This window comes from Rhinoraja longicauda, chromosome 24 (assembly GCF_053455715.1).
Source record: "Rhinoraja longicauda isolate Sanriku21f chromosome 24, sRhiLon1.1, whole genome shotgun sequence".
Classification (NCBI taxonomy): domain Eukaryota; kingdom Metazoa; phylum Chordata; class Chondrichthyes; order Rajiformes; family Arhynchobatidae; genus Rhinoraja; species Rhinoraja longicauda.
Genome location: NC_135976.1, coordinates 18,504,208 through 18,522,334, shown reverse-complemented (window position 1 = coordinate 18,522,334; position 18,127 = coordinate 18,504,208). Strand labels below are relative to the sequence as shown.

General features: G+C 45.6%; 1 protein-coding gene across 6 annotated transcripts in view; it reads right to left on the bottom strand.

Moving 5' to 3' along the window:
• The window catches only part of LOC144605454 (copine-8-like), a 299,949-nt gene that overhangs the window by 255,898 nt on the left and 25,924 nt on the right, over window positions 1-18,127 (bottom strand). For all 6 annotated transcript variants that reach the window (XM_078420725.1, XM_078420728.1, XM_078420727.1 and 3 more), the window contains exons 2-3: window positions 10,454-10,494; window positions 1,891-1,937 (exon numbers count right to left, since the gene is read on the bottom strand). In XM_078420725.1, coding sequence (XP_078276851.1) covers window positions 1,891-1,937; window positions 10,454-10,494 — 88 coding nt within the window. The remainder of the gene's footprint in view (window positions 1-1,890; window positions 1,938-10,453; window positions 10,495-18,127) is intronic.

The following is an 18,127-nucleotide window of genomic DNA, read 5'->3' as shown; positions in this document are numbered from 1 at the left end:
TAGTTCAGAGACATAGCGTGGAAACAAGCCATTCAACCCACAGACTCCCCTGTGCACTAGCACTGATCCTACACACTAGGGTACAATGTACAGAAGCCAATGAACCTACAAATCTGCACGTCTTTGGAATGTGGAAGGAAATCAGAGCACCCGGAGAAAACGCCACGCGGTTGCAGGGAGAACGTACAAAGTCAGGATCGAACCTGTGTCTCTGGCGCTGTAAGTCAGCAACTCTATTGCTGCACCATTGTGCTGCCCTCGTTGGCCTGTGGATGTTAATCAGGAAACACCCAATTTCAGAAGACCACACTGACTCAACCCTTGTCAGTACTGAGCAAACACAATGTGCTGGAGGAACTCAGCAGGTCAGGCAGCATCTGTGGAGGGAATGGACAGACGACATTTCGGGTCGGGAATCTTCTCCGAGTGATCCGGAGCATCCTGACCCAAAACACCGTCTGTCCATTCCCTCCACAGATGCTGCCTGACCCATTAATCCTCCAGCACTTTGTGCTTTGCTCAAGATTCCAGCATCTGCAGTTCCTCGTGTCTCCTTGTCAATATTTGGTGGGGTTAGATCAGCTGCGAATACCAGACCTGGTATTCAACTGCGTTTAATCATTGGCACATCCAGGCTGTTCTCATCGTTGCAGAGGCCAAGGGTGCGAATTTACATTAAAATTATATTTACAGCGGGCAGCCATCGTTCAATCAGTAGAAACAAAATGCCGATGCTGAAGCAACGTTTTTCCATATTTACAGAAACAAGGAACAGAAGATGCTGAAATTATGAGCAAAACAAAGTGCTGGAGGAGCAAGTGGGTCAGGGCGGCACAGTGGCACAGCAGTAGAGTTGCTGCCCTACAGCACCAGAGACCCGGATATCATTCATTCATTCGATCCGGACTACGTGCTGTCTGTATGCAGGTTATCCATGACCGCGTGGGTTTTCTTCGGGTGCTCCAGTTTTCTCCCACACTTCAGAGACGTGCAGGTTTGTAGGTTAACTGGCTTCTGTAACATTGTAAATTGTCCCGAGTGTGTGTAGGACAGTGCGAGTGTAAGGGGTGATCGCTGGTCAGCAGAGTAACTCAGGGGGTCAGGCAGCATCTCTGGAGGACATGGATGGGTGACATTTCGGGTCAGGACCCCTCTTCAGACGTTCAGCTGGAGGGATTGTGAACCAACGCGGGTACAATAGAATGGTGCAGAGGCAAAACAAATCTGGGAAAGAACATACCGGGACTCATTCGCTGTCTCACAGCACCAGGGACCAGAGTTTGATCCTCACCTCTGTGCGGAGTTTGCCTATTTCCCCCCCGTGACCGCGAGGGTTTCCTCCAGATGCTCCAGCTTCCTCCCCCATTCCAAAGATGTGCGGGTTTGTAGGTTGAGCAACATTGTCGTCGATGTAGCGGAGGTAGAGTTCGGGGATGGGGCCGGTATACGTCCGGAACAGGGATTGTTCAACGTTGTCGTCGATGACTTCTCCAACTTTAGATAGTTCCTCTGTCCCTCTCATCCCCTCCCCCTTCCCAGATCTCACACTGTCTTCTTGTCACCACCTATATCCTTCCTTTGACCCGCCCCCCTGGCATCAGTCTGAAGAAGGGTCTCGACCCGAAGCGTCACCCATTCCTTCTCTCCTGAGATGCTGCCTGACCTGCTGAGTTACTCCAGCATTTTGTGAATAAATACCGGGTTTGTAGGTTTAATTGGTCTCTATAAATTGGCCCTTGGTTTGTAGGGAGTGGATTTGAAAGTGGGATAACAGAGAACTAATGTGAACGGGTGGTCGGTACGTACTGGTTCTATGCTGTATCTTTCAATTAATGAATCAATTAAATACTAATCAGGTACCTTAATTAAAGAGGACAAACTCTCACTTACCTCCCTCCATTGAATGGTCTCAATCCCTTGGACATATAGAACACACACTGTGAAAGAAAAAGAGGTATTGATCACAAAAGGCAGGAAAGCACGCCAACAGAGAGACTGCTTTAACAATGGTCCAAGTCAGCAAAGCAGAAATTTACCATAAATATTAATACCAAGATTATTTCACGTTTACCTTTCATGCGACCGCAACAAAAGTCATTCTCAGTATCAAGATGGTTGACCTAGAATAGTACAGCACAGGAACAGGCCCTTCGGCCCACAATGTGTGTGCTGAACAAGACGCCAAAACCAACGCTTATCTGCTTACATATAATCTGTATACATGTGCCTCTCTAAAAGTCTCTTAAATGCCACGCCCCATCAGCACCCCTGACAGCAGGTTCCAAACACCAACCACCCTCTGTGGAAAAAAAATACCTACCCCACACATCTCCTCTAAACGTTGCCCCTTTCATCTTAAAGCTATGCTCTCTGGTCTTTGACATTTCCACCCTGGGGGAAAAGGTTCTGACTCTCCACCACATCTATGCCTCTCACCATTCTATAAATTTCTCTCCTCAAACTTCTGAGAAAACGGTCCAAGTTTGTTCAAGTCTGTCTGGCTTAGGAATATCTTACAATCCTCCGGGAAGTGGGTGGAAAGCAGATCAAGGGTCAAGAATGTTTTGGACCAAATATATAGTCTATATTTGATTGGCCTCTATGACCAACTTAGGCAGTTTAATTTGAAAGACACACCCTTAAGGCTACATCTTAGAGCTCCCAAAATATGACACTGTTCAATTGACATACATATTATCAAGCCATCAGGGGCAAGTTCCACACCAACAATATAACATAGATAGACACAAAGTGCTGGAGTAACTCAGCGGGTTGGGCAGCATCTCTGGAGAATATGGATGGGTAAAGTTTCGGGTCGGGACCCTTCTTCAGAACACAAATTAATTCAACAGCAAATTAACATGATGGGCTTCAAAACATTTGCACATACTGTCCACTGTGCAGTTTTGGTCAGATGCAGTCTACCCGAGCAAGATATTTCACTTCCTCTGCTAATTGAATTTGTTAGCACTTTGAACTAGAGATTAAATTCTGTTCATTTTTAGCCTTCCTGCCCTGGCTAATCAAAGGATAGAAGGTCGTACAATTATGTATGGCAGCAGAAAACACACGCAAGTGCCTTTGAGAGCTTATTATTTAAATTGTATGATTAAATAGTCCAAAATTTAAATTTCTGTTGGGGATCAGAGATGTTACAGAAATGGGCTGTGTAGAACTGGATGAATTTGAAGAATAAACGTGGTGAAAGCAGGAACCCAGTTCCGAACATAAATCAGTGAATAAGATCTGACATTAATGAAAGTAAAATACACAAAAGAGTTGAATGAATAAAGCTGTTTAATCATTCATGTTTTAGCTTTAAACGATCACTGATGCAGTGGAACCTTCAGAATGTAAATGTCCTTGAGTTTGTAACTGCTAATAGAGCAATAAAGTGCTACAGCCTTTGATTCATTTCAAATAAATGTCCATCCCATCACAACAAATCAGCACAGTAGCAGAGCGGTAGACTTGCTGCCTCACAGCGCCAGAGACCCAAGTTCGATCCCAACTACGGGTGCTGTCTGTGTGGAGTTTGCACGCTCTCTCTGTGACCATGTGGGTTTTCTCCGGGTGCTCCGGTTTCCTCTCGCACTGCAAAGACGTGTGGGTTTGTAGGTTAATTGGCTTCAGTGAAGATTGTAAATTGTCCCTAGTGTGTGGGATAGTGCTAGTGTACGGGGTGACCGCTGGTCGGCGTGGACTCGGTGGGCTGAGGGGCTGTATCGCTAAAGTAAAACTAAATGAAATCACTCCCACAGAATAACAAGAGTATCAATGAATTAAAATCTCTAGTAACGGAGGGATTTTAAGCCTGTAATGTTTTCACCAAGATAAGACTTGATAATAAACTTAGATAATAACCAAACTTTTTTTCCCCCTATGAGCACTTCCCTTGAGGAAAAGGACAAATTAATGATTATAATCTTAAAATGAGAACTGAACCAATGAAATAAAAATCTAGAAAACAAAATCACGTGTTGGGGTGAAAGACAAGATCAGAACATTAATGAAAATGCCAGTCTGAATACCTCCATTTTCAACGCAGGCAATGAAATCCATGGGAATAAAAAAATTGGAACATGCATAGAACAGTACAGCACAGGAACAGGCCTTTTGGACCACGTCTATCCCCAAAAAAGAAAGTTGGTCAGATGTGCCACTATTACACTGTCATAGTGTGTTGGTCATCACTTTAAGGAGAGGATAATGGGGAGGGGAGGAATGGGATGATCATAAGGTCATAAGTGAGAGGAGTAGAATTAGACCATTTGTACCATCAAGTCTACTCTGCCATTCAATCATGGCTGATCGAATTCTCCCTCCTAACCCCATTCTCCTGCCTTCTTCCCATAACCTCTGACACCTGTACGAATCAAAAATCTATCTATCTATCTCTGCCTTAAAAATATCCACTGACATAACTTCCACAGCCCTCTGTGGCAATGAATTCCACAGATTCACCACTCTCTGGCTGGAGACATTTCTCCTCATCTCCTTCCTAAAAGAATGTCCTTTAATTCTAAGACTATGACGTCTAGTCCAAGACTCTCCCACTAGTGGAAACATCCTCTCCACATCCACTCTATCCAAGTGTGTTTCACTGTGTGTTTCAATGAGGTCCCCCCTCATTCTTCTAATCTCCGGCGAGTACAGGCCCGGTACTGACAAATGCTCATCATAGGTTAACCTACTCATTCCTGGGATCATTCTTGTAAACCTCCTCGGGACCCTCTCCAGAGCCAACACATTCTTCCTCAGATATGATGCCCAAATGATGAAATTAGGAATACTTACAAATCTGTTGTAGATATATGAATATATATGGGTTGTCTATATGAATCTATTCCAGCTTTGCTGGCAAGTTCCTTGACTATCCTGCAAGAGGATTTACCCATACTCCAAACCCAATAAAATAAGCTAAAATTAGTTTAAAAAGACAAAGAAAAAAGACAGAAGATCATTGATCTCATAACTTTTTTTTAAAAACACTAAAATTGTGCATGATTTATCACCCGTACTCATAATTTTGCAGGATCCAGTATATTTTCTCTTGATATTATCTTGCCTGAAGCTTTGTTACAAGATTTAACTCTTCGTTGAAGCAAAAGGATTACAAATGCTGGAAACGTGAAAGAGTTTTCAGAATGTCGAACACAGGACAGTACAGCACAGGAACAGGCCCTTCAGCCCACAATGCCCATGCCGAACACGATGCCAAAATAAACTAACCTCCTTGTCGGCACCTAATCCATATCCCTCCATTCCCTGCATATCCATGTGACTAAAAGGCTCTTATCTGCCACCAATGTGATTTCTTAATATCACAAAAAGATGACTAAAGTTTAAAAAATAAAACGTATTTAATAGTCGTAAATGTACCGACAACGTTTTGGGTTGGGACCCTTCCTTCAATATTGTGATCCGTTTAAAAATCTCAAAAGCAATTGACAAAAAAAACTGCATGCTTAAAGAAATTAGATCTTTGCAATGCCTTTTTTTTTCTTGTACATCATACGGTTTCATTTATGCTGGGACAGAAATACTGAAACAGCACAATTTCCAACCTGATTTTTTAAAAAGTAATTAACACGTGAAAAAGGAAGCATAAAATGAATAGTCAATTATACTTTCGACAATGGCTGAAGCCATTCTTGATATCATGAAATAAGCAAGACACCAGGCAAGGAGAAGATGGCACTTATCCCACCATGCCCTGCATGTCCATCTGCCTACCTAAAAGCCTCAAACACCACTATCTTATCTATCTCCACCACCAGCCCTGGCAATGCGTTCCAGGCCCCCACCACTCTGTATATAAAAAAGAACTTGCCCCACTCATCTATATACTAAAACTCTCGTTTGTTATCTTGTTTGTGACTGAACTTCAGCCAAAACGGTACACGATAGCACGACAATTTTAGGCCCACCTTACTCACCGTTGTCACTTTAGTGATAATGCAAGTAGTTTTATTGAAATCGGTGTTATATATTTAAAGTTATTCACATTTTAAAGTTTAAAAGGAGGGGGAGGGGAGGAGGGAGGGGGAAGGGGGGAGTGGGGGAGAAGGGAGAGGGGGGGGGGTTGAGGGGAGATGGGAGGGGGGGAGGACAGGGTGCTGCACCAATGCAGGAGAGGTTTGGGCCCAACGAGTCCACTTTGTCTAGTCTCCATTAAAACTTCCCCCTCTCACCTTAGAGCTGCGCCCTCTAGTGTTGGTTAGTTCTCCCCTGGGGAAAAGGTTCTGATTTGTAATGATTCTCTTCCTCTGATGGAAATACTTTTTGAAAACTACTTGCAATTTCTTCTAGTAAAACCCACGTCAACTCTATTGAACTTCCTATTTAAACCAAGTCTGAAGAAAGGTCCTATCCGAAACATTGCCCGTTCATTCCCTCCACAGATACTGCGTGGAGTTACTCCTGCACATTGTGTTTTGCCCCTATTAAAACTGCTGTTCATTCCACGAACACTTTATGTTATATTAGACCAAGTGGACCCGTTGGGCCCAAGCCTCTCCTGCATTGGAGCAGCACCCTCTCCTCCTCCCCCCCCCCCCCCCACGCCTCCTCCCCCCCCCATGCCCCCTTCTCCCCCTCTCTCCTCCTCCCTTCCCCCTTCCTCTCCTCCCTCTCCTCCTCCTCCCAGTTCCCTCCCTCCAGATCCCTCCCCCCCCACTCCATCCCCCTCAACACCCCTAATCCTCCCCCCCCTCCTTCCACCCCTCTCCCTCCCTAGGAGATAGATTTTAACATTAAAATGTGAATAACTTAAAAAATATAACACCGATTTCAATGAAACTTCTCCATTAGCACCAAAGGGACGACGGTGAGTAAGGTGGGCCTAACATTGTTGCGTTAATTGTGTACCGTTTTGGCTGTAGTTCAGGAACAAACAAACAAGAGTTTTAGTATAAACATAGCACAAAAAGTAAGGAAATTTGTGTTTGGTAGATTATTTCTTTGTTGTAACAATGCTTCTTGGCAATGAATCTTATACCGTTGGAAAGCCTGTTTATTTCCCTTTTAAATGGTGCCACATTTGTAAGGAACATGCATTTGTGGGATGAGCAGCAGAGCTGAGTATGTGGGTTGCGCCCATGAAAAATCTGCCAAATCTTCTTTGCCAATGCCAAACAGCTTATTCTGCCATTGACTCTTGTTCGGTGTTGTTTGGTGGATTGGATGATTGAAGTCTGAAGAAACAAGACATATTGGCAATTTAACAATTTAACAATTTATTCATTTAATAAACAGGAGCCTCAGTAGCGTATGGAAGAACCATACACAGCCACAACAGCCTGGCACCTCCTCCTCATGCTGGTCACCAGCCTGGTCACACACTGTTGTGGGATGGCATCCCATTCTTCAACCAGCATTTGTCGCAAGTCAGCCAACGTGGTTGTGTTGGTCACTCTGGCACGAACAGCACGCCCAAGCTGATCCCACAAGTGTTCAATGGGGTTGAGGTCAGGACTGCTGGCAGGCCATTCCATCCTCTCCACTCCCAAATTCTGGAGGTAGTCTCTGAGAAACCCTGCTCTGTGGGGGCGAGCATTGTCATCTTGGAGGGTAGAGTTCGGTCACAGACTGTGGAGATATGGGATTGCCACTGGTTGCAGAATCTCATCTCGATATCTCTCTGCATTGAGATTGCCTCCAATGATGACAAGCTTCGTTTTTCCAGTGAGGGAGATGCCGCCCCACACCATAACACTGCCTCCACCAAAAGATGTTACTCTATCGGTACAGCAATCAGCATAGCGTTCTCCGCGTCTTCTCCACACTTTGACCCTATGATCCAACTGCCGTAGGCAGAATCTGGACTCATCGCTGAACATAACGTTCCTCCACATGTTCAGGTTCCAGTGCACGTGTTGCCGACACCAGCGCAAATGGGGCTGATGGTGAAGGGCAGTCATGGCAGGCCTCCTGGCAGCCCTATGAGACCAGAGATTGGCTGCGTGCAGTCTGTTCCGAATTGTCTGGGCAGAGAGCCGTCGGCCATATCGTCCTGCAAACCTTGACTGCAAATCTGTAGAAGACAGCCTACGGTTCCTAAGTGCTGGCAGGGTGAGGAAACGGTCTTCTTCGGGTGTCGTCTTCTTGGGACGCCCACTTCGCGGCCTGTCTCTGACATCCCCCGTTATATGGAACTTGGCCTTCACTTTGGAGATGGAACTAGGGCTCACTCCAAATAATGCTGCAACTTGGTTTTGCGGAACACCAGCTTGAAGTTGCCCTATCGCAAGGGCCCTATCCAGATCAGTCAAACGTGGCATGCCGATTCTTGGAGCAGACACCTACTGACCACTGTAGAAGGGCCCATGCTCACAGATGCTGCCAATCAGGTGCCAATCAGGCACCTGATTGTCAGCCCCTGGGGGTACCAGAAGCTCAAAACAAGAGTCAATAGCAACAGCAGAATAAGCTGTTTGGCATTGGCAGAGAAGATTTGGCAAATTTTTAATGGGCGCAACCCATATACTCAGCTCTGCTGCTCATCCCACAAATGCATGTTCCTTACAAATGTGGCACCATTTAAAAGGGAAATAAACAGGCTTTCCAACGGTATAAGATTTATTGCCAAGAAGCATTGTTACCACAAAGAAATAATCTACCAAACACAAATTTCCTTACTTTTTGTGCTATGTTTAGATGGCAGTGTATTCCTAGGCCAGCTTATAGTTTGCATAAAAGGTTCAAATTTTGTTTCCAACCATATCAGTTTTTAAAATTTTCGTATGAGGTTGTTAATAATGAAAAGGATCAACTACTTACTCTGAATTTTCAAAGTGATGGTTTTTAAAGTTTCAGAAGGAGATTGAATAATATTGTCCCTCACACTGTCCTGCCTCAATATACCACCTAAAGGACGTAAAGTGTTGGAGTAACTCAACAGGTCAGGCAGCATCTCTGGGGAACATGGATAGGTGACGTTTAGGTTGAGACCCTTTAGTTTAGTTTATTTCACGTGTTCGGGGGTACAGTGAAAAGCTTTTTGTTGCACGCTATCCAGTCAGTGAAAATACTATGCATTACTATCAAGCCGTCCATAATGTACCGATACAGGATTACGGGAATAACATTGAAAGCAAGATAAAGGCCAGCAAAGTGTGATTAAAGGTAGTCCAAGTGTCACCAGTGAGGTCGATGGGAAGTCAGGACCGCTCTCTAATTAGTTATAGGATGGTTCAGTTGCCCGATAACAGCTGGGAAGAAACTGTCCCTTAATCTGGAGAAATCGAGCTTTCACACTTCTGTACCTCGTGCCTGATGAGACAGGGGAGAAGAGGGTGTGACCGGGGTGAGACTGATCCTTGATTATGCTGGCGGCGTTGCCGAGGCAGCGTGAAGTGCAGAAGAAGTCGATGGAAGGGAGGTTCATTTGCCTGATGGTCTGGGCTGCGTCCACAAGTCTGATTGGTGTCAGACTGATTATAAACCCCAATGCCTTGCGTATCAAAAGGCACCTCCCACACATTTTTTTTAAAATTCTTACGCCGAGTTAAACGTTATGCCATTAACACACAGGCTCCCCCAACTTCCTTGATTTTCATAGGCTGGTTTGAAAGTCTTCCTTTACCCAAAACTTTACAGTATCCTGCATGTACAACATCGCCTCCTCCAGTGCCATAGTGAGGCCCGCCGGAAATTGGAGGAGCAGCACCTCATATTTCGCCTGGGCAGTTTGCAGCCCGGTGGTATGAACGTCGACTTCTCCAACTTCAGATAGCTCCTCTGTCCCTCCCTTCTCCTCCTCCTTCCCAGATCTCCCTCTATCTTCCTGTCTCCACCTATATCCTTCCTTTGTCCCGCCCCCCTGACATCAGTCTGAAGAAGGGTCTTGACCCGAAACGTCACCCATTCCTTCTCTCCCGAGATGCTGCCTGACCTGCTGAGTTACTCCAGCATTTTGTGAATAAATCGATTTGTACCAGCATCTGCAGTTATTTTCTTGCACAACATCGATAATGGGTGCTGGTCCTACAGGCTTTTTAGCATAGTTTACTCTGGTTTGTTCACTAACCAGTGTCCACAATTTATCCAGATTTATGGCAGGACAGAATAACTCGCTCTTCTCTAAATGGAAGTGTCTCATACCAACGTTAAGAAATAACCAGGGTGACATTTATCAAAGTTGATTCTGTGGTGATGCATTCCAGCAGCATTACCTCGACCCCCAGATGCTTCCTGTGTTTGACAATACAGCCATGATCATGGCTAATGTGCCCTCTCAACTTCCTGCTTTTTCTAAATCTGGTGGGCATCTTGGGCCCCTCCTCTCCCTTGCTGTCATGGGTGATAATGTAACCACACATAGATGATGGACTGACGGTCTATCATCTACGACTCACCTTTGAGTACTGCCGAGAGCATTAGAAAAATCATTTTGATTTTTAAAAAAAGTACTTAACTATGAATCAATGAATCAAGAGGTTTTGATACTCACATGGGTCAGACTTTGAGAAGGTATCTTTATCCAGCAGGTTCCTGCAGAAAATAAAAATCAGATCACAACTGTTGGAAAACAATCATGTTTAAATTTACAGATTGTGGTGAGAGTAAAACTTATTTTCCCAGCATCGAGAGTGCTAAGGTTCCATCAATTTGCACAAAGGAAATCTATTTAGAGGCAATCACAGGTTGAATGAAAGATACAGCATGGAAACTGGCCCTTCGGCTCATGGTAAACCCGAAACATAGGCAACATCAGTGGAAAAAAGTTACTTTTTCAGGCCATCTCAAGTTGAGTCGGTGATCTGAAGTGATCTTTCCACAGAGGCTGGTTAACCCTGTTGAGAACGGGTTTAGTTTAGTTTAAAGATACAGTATGAAAGGCACTTCAGCCCAGGCTGACCATCGGTCACTCATTCACACTAGTTCTATGTTATTTCACAACCTACCCACAGTCAGGTGGGGGGGGGGGTAATTTACAGAGGGCCAATTAAACTACAATCCCACACGTCTTTGGGATGTGGCAGAAAATCGGAGCACCCGGAGGAAACCCACGTGGTCACAGGGAGAACGTGCAAACTCCACACAGACAGCACCCAACGTCAGGATCGAACCTGGGTCTCAATCGCTGTGAGGCAGCGGCTCTACCTGCTGCATCACTGATCTTCCATTGCAGTGGGGAAAAAAAAAATTGTTTGTCCAAAATCAAGAGCAGTGAAATTCTATTGAGCATGATATTGCTTCTCATCAACTGGCACCAAGCCTAATTATTTGAAGGCAATCCACAATTTTGCAACTTCAATTCTGCATATTTGTTTTAAAACTATCCTGTGGGGGAAGCACACGCAGACACAATAAATCGCAGGTGCTGTAATCTTGAGTAAAACACAAAATGCTGGAGGAACTCAGCAGGTCAGGCGGCATCTCAGGGGGAATGGACAGACGACAGACAATAGACAATAGGTGCAGGAGGAGGCCATTCGGCCCTTCGAGCCAGCACTGCCATTCAATGTGATCATGGCTGATCATTCTCAATCAGTACCCCGTTCCTGCCTTCTCCCCATACCCCCTGACTCCGCTATCCTTAAGAGCTCTATCTAGCTCTCTCTTGAATGTATTCAGAGAATTGGCCTCCACTGCCCTCTGAGGCAGAGAATTCCACAGATTCACAACTCTCTGACTAAAAAAGTTTTTCCTCATCTCTGTTCTAAATGGCCTACCCCTTATTCTTAAACTGTGGCCCCTGGTTCTGGACTCCCCCAACATTGGGAACATGTTTCCTGCCTCTAACGTGTCCAACCCCTTAATAATTTTATACGTTTTCGATAAGATCCCCTCTCATCCTTCTAAATTCCAGTGTATACAAACCTAGTCGCTCCAGTCTTTCAAAATACGACAGTCCCGCCATTCCGGGAATTAACCTAGTGAACCTACGCTGCACGCCCTCAATAGCAAGAATATCCTTCCTCAAATTTGGAGACCAAAACTGCACACAGTACTTCAGGATTGGGGTCAGAATGATGGAGTAAGGGGTGGAAAGCCAACAAAAAAGGGGGGGGGGGCAAAGTCTGGCAAGTTATAGGTGGATATAGGAGAGGGGGAAGGGGGGGGGGAGTAAGTGGCAAAGGCTAGAGGGGAAAAAGGGGACCAAAGGATGTCAGAGAAGGAGAGAAGGGGAGGAGTGAGACGTAAGGCTGGAGGGAGGGATGTGGGTGGAAGAAAGCTCCAGACCCGAAACGTCACCTGTCCATTCCCTCCGCAAATGCTGCAGGACCCACCACGTCCCTCCTGCACTTTGGTTTTTTTTTCCCCAAGGAAACACATTCAACTAACTTGAGTTGCAGTTTTTCCAACTGTGAATAATTGCTGCTTTGGGAGATGTGGGCAGTCACCAGTTCTGTCAACTTTCCACTATACAAACAGTTTGCATCTTGTGCCTGGGAGTACAAACCAAGAAGTGGGTGTCTTTATAACTCGGTATCCTCTCTTTCTAGCTAGAGCAGCTATTCATTTCCTAATGCAGCATACCGCTGGGGGTTCCAGAACGCACGGTATTATTAATTAATTAAACTGTTAAAAAAATGTCTGTTCTTAATAATACATTTTAAACCTAAGATATAGGTAACTGCAGAGTTTTAATGTGATTGCATCACCCAATTTACCACATGCCGGAACGTAATTACAGTTCAATGCACTGCAGGTGTCAGGCCGGTGAAGCCTACAAATTAAGCAAGAGCGTTTTAAATATATTAATACCCAACTCAACTAAAAGGAGAACAAAAATCCTCCACTGTCTTCATGTCACATGTCCTCGAGTCAAAAATCCTCCACTGTCTTCATGTCACATGTCCTCGAGTCAAAAATTCTCCACTGTCTTCATGTCACATGTCCTCGAGTCAAAAATTCTCCACTGTCTTCGCGTCAGAAAGCAGCCCACTAGACTCAGGAACAGCTTCTTCCCCTTTGTTATCAGGCTTCTGAAGGGTCCTTCCATAAGCTAGGGTACTGTCTGGTTCACCTCTACCCCATTGCGAAATTGGACTTGGTCTCTGGAACTGATGTGCTACAATGAGAACTAAATTCTGCAATCTGTATCTTCCCCTCTGCTCTACGTATTGTGCATGTTTGACATGATTGCATTTATGTATGGCATTATCTGATCTGTCTGGATAGCATGCAAAACAAAGCTTTTCTCTGTACCTCGATACACATGACAATAAAATACCTAAACCAAATTCATACCCAAGGCACCACAATATAACGAATGCCTTTTAAGTGAATCATTTCATTCAAATTTAAGTGGATTATTGAAGCATGATTACTCATTTAGTTGCACACGTTTAGTCTTTCCTATACCTTATGATGGAGAGCAGAAACTTTACTGTAGACGTATATGAATCTTTATTTCATTCAATAATAACAACACTAAATGAAAAAGACAAAACCAAACAAACTTGCTTTAAGTTACAAAATATAATTTTGGTTAAAATTTTATTGAAATTAAGCAGAATCTAAATAATAATTATTATAAACAGAGCCCAAAGAAGTGTTCAAACTAAAACATCACCTATTCATGTTCTCCAGAGATTCTCCAGAGTTACTCCAGCACTTTTGTGCCCTTTTTTTAAATAAACATAATACTGTTATATTACGCTATGATCTGCAATATGTAATGCTGGGCCTGCATTTCAAGAATGATTGATTATAAGTTTTCAGGCAGATATGTAAGCGATATTACTTTTAGTTCCAATCAATCTTATAACAGTTTCATCTAATATCTTGAGAATGTTCCATGCACACAAATTATTTGACCTTGAATGTTCAGTTCCTATGCTAGTGGATGCTTACAAATGTGATTATGATCAGTGTAACCATCAAAGGGTTAACACATCAATATTTCAAAATGCCATCACAGTTACTTTAAAACCTTGTATTGGATTGAATTATTGATCGATACCTTGGACCTTGTATTCAGACCAAAGAGTGACATTTGTTAATATTGCTTAGTCTGAAGAAGGGTCCCAACCCAAAACATTGCCCATCCTTTTTCTCCAGAGATGCTGCATGGCCCGCTGAGTTACCCCAGCCCTTTGTGCCAATCTTGCTCAGAAATCAGTTGCATTCAGAGGTCCACGTATAATGGAGCCATCCAAGCCTGGTTGATGATAGGCTTGGTCATATGATAGTGGTAAGCAGTATTTTTATTATGGCTCTAAAAAGTTAAAAACTGGATGTAGACACTTTTTGAATTTTTAATATTAAAAAAATATTTTTAAAATGACAATTTATTAATTAAATGGGGCAGGCAGGCTCCTCCTCTCTGTGTGCTCCACCTTAAAAAGTTTTAGTTTAAAAATGCCAGACAGTTAGAGAGCAAGAGATGTGTTGACATCACAGATCCAATGGCAGCTACAAACAGTCACACCGGTGAGTGCAACTCACTGACTTCTCTATCCCTACACATGACACATATTCCACACCTGCATCGGTTACACACAACCTTGCGAACAGATCGTAAACACATAACACACTATTACAAGACCGCTGACACTTATCCTCCTATTTTCCGCAGCAGACTAGCTCACACAACGTTAGTCGATGAGTGGAGAGGGCCTCCACTAGACCCGCGGAACTCAGCCAACTTACGGGAAACAAAAGATGTTGGGTTGAAGTTGATGACATTACAGGGATAGCTCATTTGGAGACGAGACCAAATTCTGGAATCGTCTCCGAGCTGAATCCACTTTATAATGAAGCATTAAACACAAGATAACCTGACAATGACGGGCCCATTCTTCAGACTCGTTAGAGGAGTCAAGAGAGAACCCAAGGACAAGGACGAGTTTGAAGAAGGGTCCCGAACCAAAACATTGGCCGTCGGTCTGAAGGAGGGTCCCAACACAAAATATCGTCTGTCTATTTCCCTCCCTTGATGCTGCCTGACATGCTGAGGTGCTCCAGCAAATTGATCTGTACAGCAAGGAAACAGGCCCTTCGGCCCTCCTTGTCCGTGCTGGCCAAGTTGGCATTTTAGGCTCAGACCATCAGCCTGCATTTGGCGCATATCCCTCTAAACTCTTCCTATCAACATCTCTTTCCAAATGTCTTTTAAAAGTCATAATTGCATCCACTTCTACAGCTTGTGATGGCAGATAATTCCAGATATGGTCGTCAGTGAGAAAGCATGTCCTCGAGGTCCCTCTTAAACCTCCCTCACTAAACCTGTACCTTCGAGCTTTGGTATCTACCCTCGAGAAAAGACCGTGAACCAGCATTTGCATTTCCTGGAGTCAAATAATTTAGGTTAATGCACTTCCATGCTCATTCAATAATTTCTCTGTCCTTTGTGTTTGATCTGCAGTCTTGTAGATATTTTCCAGCATCACTGTTCTCAGATAATGCAGAAAGTATTGGAAATATGGTGGCACAGTGGTGCAGCTGGTAGAGCCACTGTCTCACAGCGAGCACCAGAGACCCAGATTCCATCTGTGTCTGTCTGTGCCTGTGTCTGTCTGTGTCTGCGCGTGTGCGTGTCCGTGTCTGCGCGTGTGCGTGTCTGCGTGTCCATGTCTGCGCGTGTGCGTGTCCATGTCTGCGTGTTTGCGTGTCCATGTCTGCGCGTAACTCTGTGAGTGTCCATGTCTGCGCGTGTGCATGTCCATGTCTGCGCGTGCGTGTCCATGTCTGCGCGTGGCTCTGTGCATGTCCATGTCTGCGCGTGTGCGTGTCCATGTCTGCACGTGGCTCTGTGCGTGTCCGTGTCTGCGCGTGGCTCTGTGCATGGCTCCGCGCGTGTGCGTGTCCATGTCTGTGCTTGTCCGTGTCTGCGCGTGCCTCCAAGCGTGGCTCTGTGCATGTGCGTGTCCATGTCTGCGCGTGGCTCTGCGCTTGTGTCCATGTCTGCGCGTGGCTCCGCGCGTGAGCGTGTCCATGTCTGCGCGTGGCTCTGTGCGTGTGTGTGTCCGTGTCTGCACGTGGCTCTGTGCGTGTCCGTGTCTGCGCGTGGCTCTGTGCATGGCTCCGCGCGTGTGCGTGTCCATGTCTGTGCTTGTCCGTGTCTGCGCGTGCCTCCAAGCGTGGCTCTGTGCATGTGCGTGTCCATGTCTGCGCGTGGCTCTGCGCTTGTGTCCATGTCTGCGCGTGGCTCCGCGCGTGAGCGTGTCCATGTCTGCGCGTGGCTCTGTGCGTGTGTGTGTCCGTGTCTGCACGTGGCTCTGTGCGTGGGCATGTCCATGTCTGCTCGTGACTCTGTGCGTGTGTGTGTCCGTGTCTGCACGTGGCTCTGCACGTGTGCGTGTCCATGTCTGCGAGTGGCTCTGCACGTGTGCGTGTCCATGTCTGCGCGTGGCTCTGTACATGTCCATGTCTGCGCGTGTGCGTGTCCATGTCTGCGCATGGCTCTGCGCGTGTGCATGTGCGTGTCCATGTCTGCACGTGGCTCTGCGCGTGTGCATGTCCATGTCTGCGCGTGGCTCTGCACGTGTGCGTGTCCATGTCTGCGCGTGGCTCTGCACGTGTGCGTGTCCATGTCTGCGCGTGGCTCTGTACATGTCCATGTCTGCGCGTGTGCGTGTGCGTGTCCATGTCTGCGCATGGCTCTGCGCGTGTGCATGTGCGTGTCCATGTCTGCACGTGGCTCTGCGCGTGTGCATGTCCATGTCTGCGTGTGGCTCTGCGCGTGTCCATGTCTGCGTGTGGCTCTGCGCGTGTGCGTGTCCATGTCTGCACGTGGCTCTGCGCGTGTGCGTGTCCATGTCTGTGCGTGGCTCCACGTGTGTGCGTGTCCGTGTCTGCGCGTGGCTCTGCGCGTGTCCGTGTCCATGTCTGCGCGTGGCTCTGTGTTTCTGTATGGGTGGAAGAGCCCGTTTCCATGCTGTCTTGCTAAACTAAGCCTATATCCACCAGGGTTAAACAACATCTGTGGAAAGTGGGAGAAAAAAAAGCAATTCAGGTCACCAACTCAACTTATGAGGACATGAAACATTAACATTTTCCACTGGTGGTACCTATATTTCAGGTTTACAATATCTGTAATTTCTCAAAGAATAAAATTCAATTAGAGTTCTCAGCCAAGTCAATTTAAAGATGCTTCAAATAGATGCTATATGACTCTCTGCCTCCAGAGCTAGGCTATTATTCTAGTGGAAGAAAATAAATTATTGGCAGGAATCCAGGAGAATTGAGTACTTGCCTTTAAAGATTGGCAAGGAATCATTTACTCTCACTAACAGTCAGCTACATTCATAGCCCGACATCACACATACTACAACAATACTCTGAGACATTCTAAAATTCACAGCTTAAGTGATTCATCTTTAGGGTGTTTGTAAGTCATGTGGCAGAGGAGCTGGCCCTTCGGCCCACCGCGTCCACGCTGACCATCGATCACCCGTTCACATTCGTTCTCTGTTATCCCATTTTCACATGCATTCCCTACACACTTAGGGCGATTTACAGAGAACCAATTAACCTACAAACCTGCGCGTCTTGGGGATGTGGGAAGAAATGGGAGCAGCCCGAGGAAACCCACATGGTCAGAAAGAACGAGCAAACTCCACACGACAGCACTGGAGGTAAGGAGAGAACCTGGGACTCTGGCGCTGTGAGGCAACAACTCTACCTACTGTGCCACGTGGCCGCCCTTTATCTGGGCTTCTGTCTACACATTCTGGCTTAAGTACGTTGCATCCCCTCTCCGTCCCTCCCCACTCTAGTCGGTGTACTAGTTTCACTGTCAACCTGCTGTGTTTCACTGTTTGTATCCACTCGTTATCACCTTCTCCTCAGCCAACAATGGATCGTTGTGGGCTCCAAATTTCTTTGATCATCGTTGTGGTTTTGATTTGTTCTTTTGCATATCTTTCATTCATTAGTTCTATGCACCTTTTCATCTCTCTAGTTTCCCTCTCCCCTACATCGCAGTCTGAAGAAGGGTCTCAACCCAAAACCTCACCCAATCCTTTTCTCCAGACACAGCCTGACCACCGAGCTACTCCAGCTATGCGCCCATCTACATTTAAAGACAAAATAAACAGCAGGTGCTGGAATCTTGCGTAGAACACAAAGTACTAGAATAACTCAGCAGGTCAGGCAGCATCTCCGGAGGACATGGAGGACATGGGTAAGTGATGTTTTGGGTTGCCACCCTCCTTTTGACTGATTGTAGTAG